Source organism: Malaya genurostris, chromosome 3 (genome assembly GCF_030247185.1).
Source record: "Malaya genurostris strain Urasoe2022 chromosome 3, Malgen_1.1, whole genome shotgun sequence".
Taxonomy (NCBI): Eukaryota; Metazoa; Arthropoda; class Insecta; order Diptera; family Culicidae; genus Malaya; species Malaya genurostris.
The window spans coordinates 304,517,513-304,535,790 of record NC_080572.1 but is presented as its reverse complement, the minus strand read 5'-3'; the positions used below and the strand labels follow the sequence as shown (position 1 = coordinate 304,535,790).

Here is an 18,278-nt window from a genome sequence, read left to right as displayed (position 1 = left end):
CGAATGTGTTCGATGTCTGTGTATGCTGTGTAATTGGTAAGTGGAAAAGTACAACAATAACAAATTACTGTTAGTTACTACCCCTAACAATGATTTGACAAGGGCGAAATTGAGACAGTGCGCGGTGTTCCCAGTAAGGAAATCTCAAAATTTTACTTAATTTTAAAGAACAATTGTTCAACAGAATCACAGTTTCGCTCTTTACATATATGGAGACAATTTTTCTAACTAGCAGGTTTTCTGCCGACATAGGATATGGAAAATTGAAACACGTGCTTACCTCGGTCTATTGGGATTTCTTTTCGATCACACTCAGAGGTTTGGTTGTCGACGTTGCCGATTGTTCTGAAAATTAAAAAAAAGTTGATATAAGTATTGTGTTAGAAGATATTTGATTTCCGACCCGAACCCTCAATTCTACACAAATCAAAAAGCCAAGCATAAGCAGAAGCTGTAGTCGCCCGGCTTAATCTACTGAAAATGATCACCTCTACTTACCGAGCAATCCCAATTGGATGCAGTATATTTCCTTCGATATCTTTTTGCGTTTGATCATTTTGAATGCGTTCCTGCATTAGTTTGACATCATCTGTTTCAACTGCAGCTGCTCCATAACTTTGGTGACTTATCAATTCAGATTCGGAATTATTGGCCAACTGATTCTGACTAGTCTTAAGCAATGTCGAATTCGATGCCTCCGCTTTTCCTGTACCTGTTTCTATACTTACTAGACCATCGGTCGGAAAGCTTTGTTTTAATGCATTATTTGACATTTCAGTCAATAGTAGACTATTTTTTGCTTCCGAGAGAGCCTGCTCATCAGAAGCAACTGAATTAATCGAAATCAGGCTATCTAGCACGATATCTTCTAAAGTTTTTGCTGTATTAGGTATCGACGAAGTTGAAAAAGGCAGGGGTGCGTCTTTTCCGACACTATCGGATTCATATCCCTCGAAGTCAGATCCGGTTTCTGATAAGTCACTCACTTCATCGGCATTCTGGTCTCCGATCAACGCTTTCACTTCTTCTGTCGGCGATGGCACAAGCATTGCTATGGAGGATTCCTTCGATTTCAGTTGACGCCTTTTGAATAGCCAATTTTCTTCCCACGTTCCGTCGGTGGCGTTTGATTTAAGTGACACTATGTCGTCCTCGGGACTTGATCCGGTCGTGTCCGACAGATCCGGGAGTGGAACTGTGTGTTTTTGTATATAATCACTCAGATATGATTCGTCTGATTCCGATAGTGATCGGCTGGAAAGTTCCTCTTTTAACTGGACTTCCTCAGCCTGGGGAAATAATAACAGGTCGTTATGATCATGGTATATGTACAGTTTATTTTGAGAGCAGTCTCTGAGAATATACATTAGTGTGATTCTAGATCTGATATTGAAACCCTAGCAAAGCCGGTGGAATTTGACCTTCTGTTTGAACATACTTCGCAGCCGAACGCAGAACGATTCGCAATATTCATGAGCAGAAGTAGATTCGGTACCACATAAGGGATGCCAAACAATCTGAAACCTTTTAACACTCCAAATACCAAGCCTCAAAAAAAGTTGGAACGGTAACTTTGAGCTGTTATAGCTCAGCTGTTTTTCAACGAATCTCAATAAATTTTACACCCTCGAATTTTGTGAAGTTCGTAGATTGATTCCAAAACTTTGTAGCAGACGATTGGTAAAAGAAAACCAATGAAAATTTGATTTTTCCCGTTCCAAGTTTTTTTCACGCGCCCAATATGCCCTATCTGCTTCCCAATTTTCGTTCCTTTGGCTTAAACGTCGCATAGAAAATATTGAATACTTCAACTTTACCGAGTCATAACTTTGTTGTTAGTCAACCGATCTTCAAAATTTGTTCACCATTGGAAAGGTACTACTTCCAAAAATAAAATGCACTGAAAAAAACTAAAAATAGGGTTGGCTACCCAAAGTTATAATGAAAACTGTAGATAGATGCCCTAAGAAAAGATGAGACTTTTTACAATGATCGTAAATATCTCGAAATTCAAAGCGATGACCTATATATTTTTATACATCATTCGATTGCTAGTGATACCAGCTACAATTTTTGCTCAACTACCATTCCTGCACAATCAAAAGAAAACATCAAACAATCGATAAATTTATAAATATATATGAATTTTTCATTTTTTTTCACATGTTTGTATATAACTCAAAAATTAAAGCGATGACATGTACATTTTTTTGATTCAAAATATTGGAATCATTACCAGAAACAATGTACTGATGATCAAAATTATATATCCGTTCAAAGAAACTCAAGAAATTTGGTACAAATACAAAGAATTTCTATTATTGGGAAAATTTTGCCAGAAAAAAAACAAATCAAAAATTTTGAAATTTTATAACATATATTTTTTTATTACTTTAGTTGGAAATTTATTATGAACAAATTTTACAAAAAAACTGAATCTTGGATTTCACCGAAAATCTTGAAAATTTTGGTAAATATACCTAAACTCTAAAAATAATTATGTTTTTGTATTGGACAATTTTTATGCACAACCCAAATGGAATTGATAACTACTCAAATTAGGTTTTCCGTAAAATCTCAAAAAATCGGTAGAAGATCGGAAATTTCAAAATTTCTGATATATATTGCGATCCAACGTTTCTGCAAATCAAAGTGAAAATATTGGAATCCGTTTTGATTTCATCTGTTTCAAAGAGACGTAGAATTTGTTTCTATTAATAAAATAAATTTTGTGACAACACGAAAATTTTAAATTATTTCAATGGCTGTACAATAAGAAATAGAACGTAAAATTATATGAATTTCATATACTAACCCATGGCAAAAGAAACCAACTACAATTTAAAAAAAAATTATTGCTTGATTTTTGTTTTACAAACAATTAAGAACAAAAACATGTATCTTAAATTTTCCGCTATCCTAAACAATATCAATTATAATCGATAGAATATTAAAATTTAAATATCACAAACTTAGAATTATTTCGGAATGTATAGAGTTCGAAATTTTTTTGAATTTTCTATTAGTAAACAATTCAGAAAAAGTAGAATTCTGAATTTAGCACAAAAAATCACACAAAATTAAGTAAAACTTGATTTTATTCACCTAGTTGTGAAATGATGCCTTTCTTATATCTCTTTTATTCTCATATAAAAAAATGTATTCTTCAAACAGTTTTGTTTGATCTTTGAAAAACATGAAAGCTAGTACATGAACTAGTGTAACCTACAAAATGAAACAGTTCTCAAATCGGTTAGGCCATCTTTCTCAGTGAAGTGCAATCTATTTGCAGCTTAAAGTTGTCTTCGTCTCGAAAAACAACCTCTTCGTTTGAATGCTTTTTACTGAATGAAACCCTACACCTATGTTATCAGAACTAATTGGCTCAAGTGGCATATTCCCCTAGTTATTTGGAGATTTGTGCTTTGCCGTAGCTTCTCATCAACTTCCTGATGGGATGGGAAGGATAAAAAGAACATGGAAGGGAATTGGGAATTGGGTGAGGTGGGAAAACAGCACACAACATAAAGAAATAAATCGTCCTGCATCCCCGAAAGGACGCTCAACGATCTGCTGGTGCCAAAATGCAGTTGATAAAACCTCCAACCACCGAGAGGCCATAGAGGTTTTACAAATGCGACACCATTCTGCATTTCCCGAAGAATGCGAATATTTTTCAATGAAAAAACCCAATGTATAAAAATAATTTAAAAAATGTTTAAAAAATATCTCCTCCGCCTTATTTTACAAACATGCTCGAAAATATTTTCTGTCAAATACAAGAAACGGATTTTTTTCATTTGCTCAATGTTAGATATAGCAGTTTCAAAATAACCTGTTTTTAAACTAGTTTTGCTCATAACCTCGGTTCAGAAACGCTACCTAAATACGCCAGTCATTAAAAAATTGGTTTTAACAAACTCTAAAAGATGTTCAAAGATACCTATTCGAAAAGAGAATATTATAAAAGCTAGAGCAAAAAATCTGATTTTTTGAGGAACATTCTAAGTTGCTCTTTAAAAATAGCTGTAACACTAAAACCGTTGCAGATACTACTATGGTGTCCTCAGCAAAGCTGCTCGATATAAGTTTATCTACAATTTTGCCGAAAAATGCAGTCCTCTATCTCAATACATCCGGAAAATAAGTTTTGGATCACCTTAATAATAAGAGCCACCCTAATACCATGTACATCGACATATGGCTTATCTTCACTGATCATTTGTTTTGAAAACAGCTCTAAAGTATATGGTTAAGCCACAAATGTTTTTGTCTCCCTAAATTGTGGATCCGGACCACTGTGCAATGCAATTTAACTCGGAAATTTTAAAACTTCCGATCTTTTACCTATTTTTTGAGATTCTACGGCAAACCTACAACAAAATCAGAATTTTAGTAGTTATCAATTGCGTTTGGGTTGTGCATATAAATTGTTTAGATCGTTTGTCCAATACAAAAATATAACTATTTTTAGAGTTTTAGGTTATATTATTTATTGATTCTGGTAATGATTCCAATATTCTGAATAAAGAAAATGTACATGTCATCGCTTTAACTTTTGAGTTATATACAAACATGTGAAAAAAAATGAAAAATTCATATATATTTATAAATTCATCGATTGTTTAATGTTTTCTTTTGATTGTGCAGGAATGGTAGTTAAGCGAAAATTGTAGCTGGTATCACTAGCAATCGAATGATGTATAAAAATATATAGGTCATCGCTTTGAATTTCGAGATATTTACGATCATTGTAAAAAGTCTCATCTTTTCTTAGGACATCTATCTACAGTTTTCATTATAACTTTGGGTAGACAACCCTATTTTTAGTTTTTTTCAGTGCATTTTATTTTTGGAAGTAGTACCTTTCCAATGGTGAACAAATTTTGAAGATCGGTTGACTAACAACAAAGTTATGACTCGGTAAAGTTGAAGTTTTCAATATCCAATTCGCGATGCAGGTGCCGCATGAATGCAGATTGGGCACGTTTTGAGCTTGAAAAAAAACTTGGAACGGGAAAAATCTGATTTTCATTATTTTTTCCTAAAAGATCGTCAATAATGATATACCTAAAATAATCTACAAATTTCACAAAATTCGAGGGTGAAAAATTTATCGAAATTGGTCAAGTAACAACTGAGCTATGATAGCTCAAACTTACCGTTCCAACTTTTTTTGAGGCTTGGTGCTTCGCGTAACTTTTTTAGGCTTGGTATTAGGAGTGTTAAAGTAGAAATAGAAAGGATTCATTCACACCAGAAAAACGATGAACCATCTGACTATAGCTATATAGAATATCCTTCGATTTCAGCTACCCATGCATAGAATCAACCTTGTATGGAGAACCAAAAACCCGGATACGTAGTTGCGTCAATGCGGGACTGTTACATGTCACATGATATGAAGTATCGCAAACGCATTCACACAAATCACACGAATAATACTCAGCACTCTGAATAGTAGCCTTTTGATAGTTGAGTGAGTAATGTTCAGTCAGAGCTCTGACCTGCAATAGTGTTTAGAGAAATGCGATAGATATTTTGACATTTTCAGATTCAAATCTGGTAGTAGTAGCTGGCATGTTTGGATGTATCCTAAAAACGAATCTTGTGCTTTATCCAGCTAGTTGACAGTGGTTTTTTCTTTTATATGCAAATATTTAACAGTCTTATGTTATTTCAGGTTCACGCACTTGAAAAAAGTCTCCTGACCAATGTGATATACCCTTTGAATGGTTCAAAGTTCAACTTCGTTGCTCAATATGTACGCCATTTTGATATTTTTACGTGAATATGACTTATTTCACTGGGGTCTCTTTTTACGCGGTTTTTTAAAGCGGTTTCGCGGATTTCCGAAGTTACGCGGTTTTTTCACGCAGATTTCCGAAGTTACGCGGTTTGTTTTTACGGTACATATCCCCCGCGTAAGAAGAGACCTCGCGTGTACTAAAAAATTCGCCCTGTGGAACAATGGGTAGAACTTAATTGTGAATATCTTGAGTTTTACTAAACGCAACAACATAATTCTTTCTCCATGCCATCAACAATATTATCAGCAATAAACTATATTTCATTTTCCTGCAACTTTTTGAAACAATGAGAGAAACTCATCACACTTGCTTGACTTTCTCGTACCCGAGCATAAATTACAAACCATGATTGAAAACCGGTCATTTCTTCCTGCGCCTCACACGGAACTGAACGTTTACTTGATATAGAGCCTCCAACGATTGGGCAGGATTTTTGATTTGGATTCTTTGATAAAATCCTAATTCAGAAGCTGGATTCTGGTTCACTTGGATTTTGAACGTAAGTTCAGGTTTAGCATTTAGTTTCAAAATTTAGCTCCAGACGATGGGTTTAGAAATTAAAACTATGACTCTGGAACCGATTCCTGATTTTGGATTCTGGAACTGCTGTCTTGACTAGATTTTGGAACCGAATTTAGTTCCTTATTGTATAATCAGAATTTGAACCTAGAATTTTGTAGAATCCAGAAACAGAATTTGATCAAATATCTGTGTTCTGGAACTAAATGTTGGATTTGAACAACGAATCTGAATTTTTGGAATTGACTTTCGAACCGAAATTTATTTCCTGTACTTAGTTTCAGAATTCAACTTCTAAATGCAGTGTTAGATCTCATTTTCAGAATTAAGAACCTGCATGCTGGAACTAAGTTTGGAACTTGAGTGCTGGAACTGGATTTTGGAACTGAACTCAGCTCCTTTATACAGGTTTCATAATTCTAGAACTAAATTCACGAACTCAATTCTTCCATTTGAGATTGTTCCGTATTCCGAATAAAATTTTAGAATTCAGTTTCATTTTCTTAATTCTGGACCAGAATTTTGGATAAATAAATGATAGCAAAAAGTACTCAACAGTTGATCGGATAAATTTCGCAAATCGATACTTTTTAGAATCATTAAAATATTGCCAAAGGATTATGCGAAGTTTTCCTCTACTGAGTATGAAAATCCAAAAAAGAACTACTCAAACATTATTTGTTGATTTTCTTTCATTCATTCGTTTATCGACAATAAGTCGTAATACAAAATCTATAAAATGAACTTTGCTCACTGCACCATCGAAAAATTTCTTCATATTTCAGTTTAGAAAATGTTTCAACTGCCCCTCTGACATGATTGACATGAAATTTTTGTTTTTTTGGTATAATTTTCCTGCCAGATGCTGTATTTATGCAAAGATCATATCTTCCTTCTAACTAGAATTATATTAACATTAAATACAATGAAAGTTCGTAACATTTCAAATTTATCATATAACTTCTTCGACTTTTGTATCCTCAGTTCCGGATTTAGAAATTCAGGCATTTCAGTATCAGATAAGATTTCATTTCTGTAACCATATTCTGTGCACATCAAAATGATATAAACGTAGCTAAACATATATTTGACAATAACACCACCACAAGAAATGTGTGTTCGAATCCTGATCTGGAAGAATTCTCAGTGTCAGTAGGATCGTAGCACTTGCCTAGTAACGGTTCTTTACGCTCATGAATATTGCGAATCGTTCTGCAATCTTCGGGAATGAAGAATGGGGTCGGAGGTTTTTATTAAATGTGCATTTTGGCACCTGCAGATTGTTCAGCATCATTTCGGGTATGCAGAACGATTTGTTCTTTTTTTGTGCTGTTTTCCCACCTCAACCATTTTACAATTCCTTTCCGTGTTCATTTTATCCTTCCCTTCTTATCAGGAAAATGATGAGAAACCACGGCAAGTTACAGATCTCCATATAACCAAGGGAATGTGCCACTTATGCCAATTTCTGATTCCTGATTCCTGATCAAAAAGGTAATTTTTTCGCTAGTTTTTCGTTAATTGAGTATAAGTGAGTAATTTAAATAATTGAGTCATTATTTAGTCATAGAAAGCGTGGTTTCGCAACCCAAGCAATGAGAGCTGCTTCGTTCGTTCATTAGTTCAGGAAGATGTGCGCCAGCTGATGACTATGCTTCATGAGGTTAGCATTTGATGAACGGTTTTAATATTGAAGATGCCTATGAGAAAACTAGATTCATAACTTTTAATTCCGATGAATATAACTTGAAAAAAAAAACATTGCTTCTAGTGTTTCTAGAATATATAACAATATGAATATTCCAAGAAACAAATTGGTCGTTTTGGAATTGGGCTTGAATGCCAAAAAATAATGCTATACAATGTTTGAAATATTTTTAAAATCTGATCAAACTTGGTCTTGGAATGCAAACATTATGATCAAAAATGATTTCTGAAAACCTACGCTGAAAAAACACCGTAAACTTTGCCTGTATGACCTTGATTCACGGCTCGTAGTACGCTGTGAAGCAAAGTTCTTCTTTCTTGTACAGTACACCGAGAGCGAACCCTTCATTTCATTGCATTTCCATGGATTGCTTAATTCATGTGTTAACTGAGACTGAGAGCACAGGCAATTTACCAAGCAAGGGAACTGGTCTGCTCAGTAGCATATACTCTCACGCATAGATATTTATTGACCCACAGTTTCAATTATTCTCACATGTTAAATAAACATTTTTAAAAATATTGTGTACTTGACTTTTATTTTTTACTGGCTAAAACGATCCTTCCCACTGTCATTGAAGCAGTTTGATTGCACAAACTTTTCAAATCTGTTTAAAAATTCAACCTGATAACCCTGATGTGAACGACATGTGACATTTGTAGTAATGCTAGTGTGCGAGAAAAATGTTCCTGTTTTAAGCGCTAGAGTCTATGAATTCACAGTAGTTGCTCTGTTATTATTAGAAATACTGAAGGCTTCCTTGTTCTGACGAACCAACCTAATTATGCTTATATGATAATCATTTATAACTTCTGCCAGACCCTGTCAGTTTGGAGTGAAATCAATCTTCAGTTCAGCAACGACATCGCACGGCATCACATTCAACATATTATGTCAATTGTATGGGTGCGCAGTGCTGCTATTTTGGTGCGCACGAATTTGACATTTCTCTCCTCTACTTATATGGAGGAGATTCGAAGCGGACTCACCTGAGGGCGCCATACTCGCAAAAAAAGTATGTTCTCAATGATTTGTTTGGGAAATGTGAAAGCTGGATATCTTGTTAATATGATGTCTTTGCTTCTGCGAAAGCTAAGAGCACAACAAGAACCAAACTGCGTCTTACCGAAGTAGGCTTGGTTAAAGCAGGAACATTTTTAGTTCCTTGAGCTAATTGTGATCATTTCGTGCGTAGCTCGAACTAAAATCAATCCTCAGGAAAATTTAGAGGCTTTAGCAATTCGATACAATCATGCATCCTTAAAAGGGCAATTCACAAAATTTGTGTATTCGGCATTCCGTGAGTAAAATTTTCAGATATTTTTCCTGTGTAAACTTAGACACTAAGAGGGGATAATTTATTTCGTTTCCTGTCCAGAGATGACAGATGTGGAGATTTGTCTGTAAATCTGTAGTACTGCAGACATTTTTTTGTTTCACTTTTGAAAATCGATTTTTTTTGTAGACTTTCACAAAAATTTGCAGTCTTTTGAAAAGGGCCGCATCGATTTTTTTGCTAGCTTAGTCAGTTTTGTATTTCATATTGTATAGGGAAATGAAAGCCTGCAGACATTTTTTTTGGATTTAGAGACTTTTGCAATCCGGTCTGAAATTTGAAACTTAAACTGAGGAAGATAATTGGTTTTTGAATAGCATTTTAAAAAATGTTCGAATAGTTAGTTTCTTACATCTATCATACTTACATTCATGGACATCTGCCTAAGATTGTCTTGGATTAATTCACTATTACCTTGATGTTATCAAAAAAATGAAAAATGAAAGACAATGTTGGATTATTGGAATAGGAGATAAATACGAACTGAATATATAACGAATCAAATCATTGTGCAAAAACGTACGGCAATAGTTGTAAAATTATATAATAAGAACAAATTTAACAAAACAAATCAAAATCAAGTAGCACATAGCAAAAGCAGCTGTTAACCAAGTAAAAAGCATAACCTTGTTTTATTTTCAATCCAATGTCATATTTCTAACCGACACCTTCCTCAAGCTAAACGAACGAAGAGTGCAGTAAAATATGTCAATTTCTTAAAATCGATCGCGAACGTCCAAAACAGCAATGATGAAAACGTAATGCAATTATTTCCTTTTGTGTTCACCGTCTGCTAACCTATTTTTAAAGTGGACTTTGGTTCTGTCTGTGTTTTTCTTGTCCTATTGTCAATCATTTATTTTGCTAGTGTTCCACAATGTAGGAAAGTTGTAATCGCTTAGATCGCTGTCATAAATGGTTGGTCACTTTAGATTACGACATAAGCACTATCAACTCTAGCGTGGGATCCGTTACATAGAATGAAACATAAGAGGAATCGGGATCCTGGTAAAATGCAGTCTAGTCATTCCTCGTACAGTGTAGCATAATACCCAACTGTAACATTCCAAGACAAGCAAATTGAAATGTGTCGTTATTGCATTTGGCGCCAGCTGGAGTAAATGGATTAAAAACAACGCTGGAAACAAGAAAATTGTTTACAAAAATCCTGGTAAATATTTCGTGTGACCCACGATCGATTGGAGATGACCTCCGATGTTCTGCACTTGAAAGATGCATTTTGAGCCCATTATTCATACGTGAAACATTGATACTTCCGTAAAGTGACACAGCAACAATCTACTTTGAGTCAATGAATTGAAAATGTCAAAAGTTACATATGTTCTCACACCATTTTAATGGTATATTATTTGAAGATGCATGTGATGTGAATTCAACCCAGAAACTATTAAAAGGTCGGGGCCAACGGAGAGATTGAAAGTATCTGGTAGGACCAACTAAGCCAGGCCAGACCACACGACATAGTTTGTTTGGTGCAAAAAAAAAAATCTTAGCCAAGGATAGATCCACAGAGCTCCTGCTTCCATGTCGTAAAAGGTGCCAAATAGTCCAATTTTTTGCCTACTATCAATTACGAGATTTTTTCGATGTTTCAAGTCTGGATACTCTTCTGTACTAAGCTAAGACAAGACCTGACAACTGGCTTCTTATTCTTCCTTCCGAATCATCCTTCTCATCATTTTCGCCCTGTGGAATAAACACCAACGTATCGGCTACAGTGTAGCCATACTTACAGATTTTTTAATAACTTTATGCTAAGAAAAAAATATTTATTAAATTTAAATTTTTAGACTCGGTTTTTGATTTGAAATAAACATGAAAAATGTTTTGGTTAATGCATTTTTTTATTATATATTAACACTTAAAAACAATTAATTGAGCTTTGATGACAAAACACGAAATATCTCATGTTGAACGCGAAATCGAATCCATTGTTGACGTATTACCGGATCTTTTGGAAACCGGAAAAGGTTAAGTTTGGATAGAAATGTTTGGTGCGACAACAGTGTGGACACTTTCACACACACACACTTTCGAGTTTACACTAATTTAACAAATCTTTTTTGGTTACATTTTAATTCACTAAAAAGAAAAACTTGATGCTGATTTTAATTACACAGTGCTGCCACTATAAAAATTTATTGCAAATGAGATTTTTCATTTTCATTGATGTGCTAAAATTATACATTTTAATAAACTTGTTTTCTGATTTTCTCTATTTTGGTGTCTACTTGGCATCGTTGCTCGCGTACCCTGCAATTTTTTTTTTCTTTTCACAATGTGAGGGTAGCAACATCAAAATCAGCCAATCAGAAACTGGTCCATTTTGGAACAAAAGCAGCCCCCTCAGTTGTCTTCCACCAAGCATTTCTATCCAAATTTAACCTTTTCTGGTTTCCAAAAGATCCGGTAATACGTCAACAATGGATTCGATTTTGCGTTCAACAGGAGATGAGATATTTCGTGTTTTGTCATCAAAGCTCAATTAATTGTTTTTAAGCGTCAATATATAATAAAAAATGCATTCACCAAAGCATTTTTCATGTTTATTTCAAATGAAAAACCGAGTCTAAAAATTTAAATTTAATAAATATATTTTTTCTTAGCATAAAATTATTAAAAAATCTGTAAGTATGGCTACACTGTAGCCGATACATTGGTATTTATTCCACAGGGCGAAAATGATGAGAAGGATGATTCGGAAGGTAGAATAAAAAGCCAGTTGTCAGGTCTTGTCTTAGGTTCCAGTAGCATTATTGAGCGAATTGAGTGACTGGGCAACCATTTGGATAGAGAAAACATCGTCTCAATTTCGTAGTGTCAAGCAATCAGCAGATGAGCTCTGAGCGCATGTCAAATATTGGAACACACTCAGAGACGATTTGTGATTTGTGATTTGATGTGTTTGCACTTGAATTCCCATCTACCAGAGTTACCATGGGTGGTTGATATTTGAACCGATGTCATTGCAATCCAACTTTAAACACATATTCTCGGTTCAGTTGTGTTTAGCTCGAAATATAAAATTCAATCGTGTGCCGTAAAAAATCACGCTATATTTTGTTTTTTTTTTTTAATGCTCATGCTCGTTTTGAGTACCAGCTAAAAAAACCGAAAATCTTGGTTGTGTTGGCAACATACACTCACCAGCGTAGCTCAGGACGGTGATGCCAAACTCAGTACTCACTTTTTAAAACTCTGATTAAAAGTTAGGTACTATGAAATCAAAACTGAGCACCATCAATACCACCATAATTTGGTTTCAGTGGTGCTCTGTATATGTGAGTGTGTTTGTTTAGATCAGTGATGAGTTTCATCTTTACCATAATTTTACGAAAGGCATCTTAAACCATGAGGTGAACTGATGAATAGTTGAAATGAGCCTCATGAGCGAGACCCGTTTCAAAAATATGCATATTGTAAGGGTTTTCAAGAAATGTGGACAAACCGGAAGTTGCATCTTGGATTTGGGAACAATCTCCAACATTGTTTTCGTTCATATAACTCGTAATTCAAGAATCCTTTCCGAAAGTACCCAAATTATCAGTGTTTTCAATATCTTTAAACTGGAAGTCGCCATCTTGGATTTCGGAGCGACCCCAAACATTGTTAAAATTTGTTCCGAAAATAGCAATATTGTAAGGTTTTCAAAAAATATCAATAAACCGGTAGATTACGTAAGGAACTCAAATACCGTTTTCCGGATACACTCGTTCCAAAAATTCCCATATAATAGTGGTTTCTATGGAACATCAATGAATCGGAAATGGTTTTTTTTAATGAAAAAACCGCATCTTACGATGTAGATTCGTAAAAAAAGATTGCGTAATTTGGGATTTAGCTCGTAAAAAAGTATGTAGAAAGAGGTAAGGTAAATAATGTGTGCGTAAACGGAGGTTTGGGTGTACAAGGTAAATCAATAGTTTTTACTTGGTAGCAGTTTAAATCAAATAAACCTAGATTTGGCGTTTCAGTTTTAATAAATAGCTACCAAATCTCCGATAGGTCCTTACCAGATATAGTTTTTAAGTCCGTGACACTTGTGGAGTGCGCCGTATGATATACTAATGGTTCACTCTATTCCTTAGCCGATTTACTTTCGGGTTAGGCTGTAGTACATTCAGGGATGATTTACCATTCCCAACTGATCCAGATCAGCAACGGGGAATTGACAATTTTTTGGAAAACAACCTTTGTTGCAAAATTGAAATTGGAACGGTGGTTTCAATTTAAGTTGGTTGTAATTTTTGTAGGAAGTTATTCAGGAAAATCTCGGCCGTAAAGAAACTACGCGTGGTTCAGTAAAATACATGAATGTTTAATTCTTTTGAAATTAGAGAACATCACAGTACACACTTAGGAAAAATCTTATAAATTTGCGTCTCGATAGATGCACATAAAAAAAACGTCCCAATTCACTTGAATTCACACCACAAAGCATGCAAAAATGAATGAAAATGCTCTTCGATCGTCTGAGCGAAGTGGTTGGAAAAGCCTCTGCACAAATGTCTCTAGTCTCAACGAGGCTAGCAGATTAAATAAGTTACTTTCGAAGTCTAAGGACTTTAATGTCAGTTTCTTAAGAACTATTCAACGTGCTGAGTATTATTCGTGTGATTTGTGTGAATGCGATTATGGTACTTCATATCATCTGATATGTAACTGTCCCGCATTGACGCAGCTACGTATCCGGGTTTTTGGTTCTCCATACATGGTTGAGTCTGTGTATGCGGAGCTAAAATTGAAGGATATTCTCTCGTTTCTCACCCAATGTGGTAAGGAGCTATAGTCAGAAGGGTTCATCGTTCTTCCTGGAGTGAATGAATCCCTTCTGTATTCACCTTAAATAGGGTTTAGCAGATTGTTTGGCATCCTTTAGGGGGTGCCGAATTTACTTCTGCTCGTACATACTGCGAATCGTTCTGCATTCTTCCGGGAGTGCAGAATGGTTTCGCTTTTGTAAGATCTCTAAATCCTCTCGGGGGTTGGAGGTTTTATTAACAGCAGACTGTTCGGGACCTCGTAGAGGTTCAGAATTTCCTTCTGCTTCCACTAAATGTGATCCTCAGCAGATTGTTCAGCATCCCTTAGGGGTGCAGAATTTACTTCTGCTTTTATGTGTTTTTGTGTCGTCAATTTTTCCCATCCTCCTAGTCCAACCCTCACCATTTCCTTTCAATCCTTCCCTCTTATATATCGGGAAAATGATGCTAAAAACAAATTGATGGCAAGGCACAAATCTCCAAATGTCAAGGGGAACGTGCCATTTGAGCCAATTTGTTCTGATTCCTGATTCCTGATCATTCCCAACTGATCCAGATCAGCAACGGGGAATTGACAATTTTTTGGAAAACAACCTTTGTTGCAAAATTGAAATTGGAACGGTGGATTTCAATTTAAGTTGGTTGTAATTTTTGTAGGAAGTTATTCAGGAAAATCTCGGCCGTAAAGAAACTACGCGTGGTTCAGTAAAATACATGAATGTTTAATTCTTTTGAAATCAGAGAACATCACAGTACACACTTAGGAAAAATCTTATAAATTTGCGTCTCGATTGATGCACATAAAAAAACGTCCCAATTCACTTGAATTCACACCACAAAGCATGCAAAAATGAATCAATGCCTACGTAAATACGGCTTGCTTGGATTGGATATTTTACGTATCTGCGAGAAAGACTGGGTATATTTTTACTCAGATTGAAGTCAACGGAATATGTTTTTATAAATTGAGTCATGTGTCAATTTACGTCATTTGTAAAATTCATAATTTTTTGCTGTCTGTGTTTAGATGATTTTCTGTATTTATGTAGTTTTAGCTCTGGACTTAAACATTTATCTATTTATCACGTGGTTGGACATTGAATATTATGCGAATTTCTATGATAACACAAAGATGAAAAAACAAAAAGACTTACCGGATACCTTGTTGTGATTGATGTCGAAGGTGGCTGTTGTTACCGGTTCTGAGATGATCGGTTCCGTAGCAGTTTCTTTTACTTCCAGCTGCTGCTTGGTTGGAGTTGGCTCAGCCGAACTATTAACGTGCTCAAAGTTTTTCGGATTGCGGTAGTCCTCCACCACCTAGGAGAAAATATTCGCAGACAATATAGAAAAAAAATGCGCACAGTATCACCGTTAACACCATCGTAATTTAGACTTTTAGGAAAGTTCAGTCATTGCCTTCAAGTATCTGTTTTGACACTATGACACATCATCTTTCTAAATAAACAATTGAAATTTGTTGTTCGTGAGTATCAACTAACACAATCTGTGATAAGAGCACTTCATCCAGCACACTCTCGACGGAAATATTACAACCAGCAAAGGTAGAAAAATTAGTTATCACCGTTCGGAAGTTGAATTAGAACTGAAGTGAACTAATATAGAATTCTGATCGTATAGACAAGCTACTGGCTCATATGGAAGGTACTGTAAATGTGGTCATATCGAAACCATAGAAGTTGAGTTTTCCATGTTTCGCTTATCGGCAATCGATTCGAGGGGTACATGAACGTTTACATTTAAAATTGTCACAATATTGAAGTAATTTAAGCAATTTTATTTTCAATTAGTGAGAAATCATCAGATTGCACATTCGAAGCAATGATTCCAAGTGGGGAAACTGCTCATATAAAGTGTATAAATAATCATCATGCTAGAAGCCAAATATAAATAGATCAATTTACAAAAATTAGAGAAAAAAATCCAGAAACATTTGTCGTTATGGTAAGGCAAACGTATGATTTTTAGCCTGTAGGTCGGGAGTCTTTGAGTTATATTCTCGTACACAAAAGGTAAATTTTATTTGTTTCGTTCCAGACCTCATGTTCTGATTGACGATTTGCTACTTCGGGTGTGGTGGAAAGTTTGTTGATGGATACATAAGTTGTTACAGGTCATTCAGTAAATAGCATTCAGGCAAAAAGGTTTTGTTTCGTTATAACTGACTCGTGAGTTAACGGCTGCTACCGAAACGAAACAACTCTAACTACAGATGAAAAAACCTGTTGATGCCAATCACAGCCGCAGAGAAGGTTGGTGCACAGTCAATATTCGGGGTGTTCCCGACTTGAAAGCAGACAAGGAAGGTCATCCCATTCATACACACAGAGGACTGCGAACGCATGGAAGTGCTGAGGCACAGGCACATAAGGGTTGAGCCGCTGCGATATCCTCCAGGCACCAGATTTTTCACGGGGTACTGTACCTGTTGCGGTGGCTCAGAAGAGACGACATATATCGCGTGGTGCTACACAGTAGCACATTTAATCACCATCAAGAGCTACAGTGCTGCACCAACGGCCAGGTACAGACAGCACACACCAAGTTCAGTGAAGCCCACGACGGCAGAGCAACGGAGATAAAAGCGACACCAGAAATCGTTGGCAACGCACTACAGGTACAGCCGGAACATACAGTAACAGAGACAACACCAACAAGGTAGATTTAATTTAATTTAATTTTTTTACTATAACTGAATTAATTTAAATCAATCAGTTAATGTTATGGATGATCTCGTGGAAGAATCCGATTCCGGATTCTAGCAAGAGCATTAAGAGCCGAGGCCAGTAGGTCGCGTATAATCACGTGTCTCGCTTTGCGTATTACATTTCTCTCCATGTTCTCTCGCATATGTACAAAATGACTCTCGATGGGCCGGGTGACCAGAAAAGTTTCGATATTTTCGGTTACAAGTTTGCATAAAATGTGTTTGCATCCAATAAAGCTACCGCTTGCTTGCTGAGCCGATTTTATTTCTCTCTCATTTTTCATTACCCAACCAGGAAACTGGAGCAGAAAAAATGGCTCGTACATAGAAATCGACTTACCTTGACAAAAATAACATTCACTTTATTCTTATCGCGACAACATATATGTTTTTATGCACTAGTCGCATCTAAATTAAATTATCTAGACATTGTCAGGATAGATTTTTGATCCATGTTTTTGAAGGAGAGATATTCAATGAACAAGTTAAAAGACGGCGTTTTCAGCCATGCAATTCTTCCTTCAGAAAAAAAGACTTTCTTGACCGATAAAGTTAACGAATCATTCTGAAATTTTCCCAGAATGATCTAAACTAATTTTGTAAGAGATTGTCGGTTTTTTTTTCATATTCGTCAACGTTTCTGAGAAAATCAGATTTGAAGTGTGAAACTAGCCTATGATTCTGGAACCGGAAGTCGGATTTGGATAAAATTCAGGGATTCGGTATGCACAGTGGTTTGAATCGACAAAAATGTGAACTTAATTCTCTAGCTGCTAAACCGTTGATCCGATATACATAGTTCCTTTGGAGAACTCATTCACAAAAATATACCTCAACAACTTTTTTCCCTTAAGAGATAGAAAAACGATGTCTTGTACAAAGTTTTAGAACTTCTAACGAGAAAAAACTTTGCGAACTAGCTATAGTTCTAACGCAAAAAATTTCGGATATATGAAGCAATTTCGTTTGAAATCTCTTAAAATCAATTTTTTGTACATAACTTTATTCACAATTATTTTCAGTGTCTATTATGTTCAAGACAATTAAAAAAACGTAAAATTACACATTTTTGTTGAAGACTGGGCACGGTTTGGCCTTTTCCTTAAAAAGTTATTTAACATTTAAACTTTTATATTTACTAACTTTAACTACCAATAGGAAGCAGGGTCGCAGACCAAAAGGCACATACATATACTTTTTGGAAAGCTTAAATCAAGTAATATAAAGTTACGAAGTGTGTAGCGAGGCCCTTTTAAATTGTGTGAATGAGACAACAAAATATAGAATGCTTTTTACCTATTTTTATATATATAAAAAATAGGTATAGAATTCGCTCAAACTTTAGAAAATATTTCCGAGGCCCGGAGGGCCGAATTACATATACCAATCGATT

General features: G+C 35.4%; 1 protein-coding gene across 8 annotated transcripts in view; it reads right to left on the bottom strand.

Annotated features, from left to right (window-relative positions):
- The window catches only part of LOC131436309 (uncharacterized), a 131,914-nt gene that overhangs the window by 32,320 nt on the left and 81,316 nt on the right, over nucleotides 1-18,278 (bottom strand). For 7 of the 8 annotated variants that reach the window (XM_058604968.1, XM_058604966.1, XM_058604964.1 and 4 more), the window contains 4 exons: nucleotides 15,312-15,477; nucleotides 9,741-9,787; nucleotides 499-1,289; nucleotides 281-345 (listed from right to left, as the gene is read on the bottom strand). In XM_058604968.1, coding sequence (XP_058460951.1) covers nucleotides 281-345; nucleotides 499-1,289; nucleotides 9,741-9,787; nucleotides 15,312-15,477 — 1,069 coding nt within the window. Of the gene's footprint in view, nucleotides 1-280; nucleotides 346-498; nucleotides 1,290-9,740; nucleotides 9,788-15,311; nucleotides 15,478-15,659; nucleotides 15,793-18,278 lie in introns of those variants that run through there. The other variant, XM_058604972.1, reaches the window with a different exon arrangement.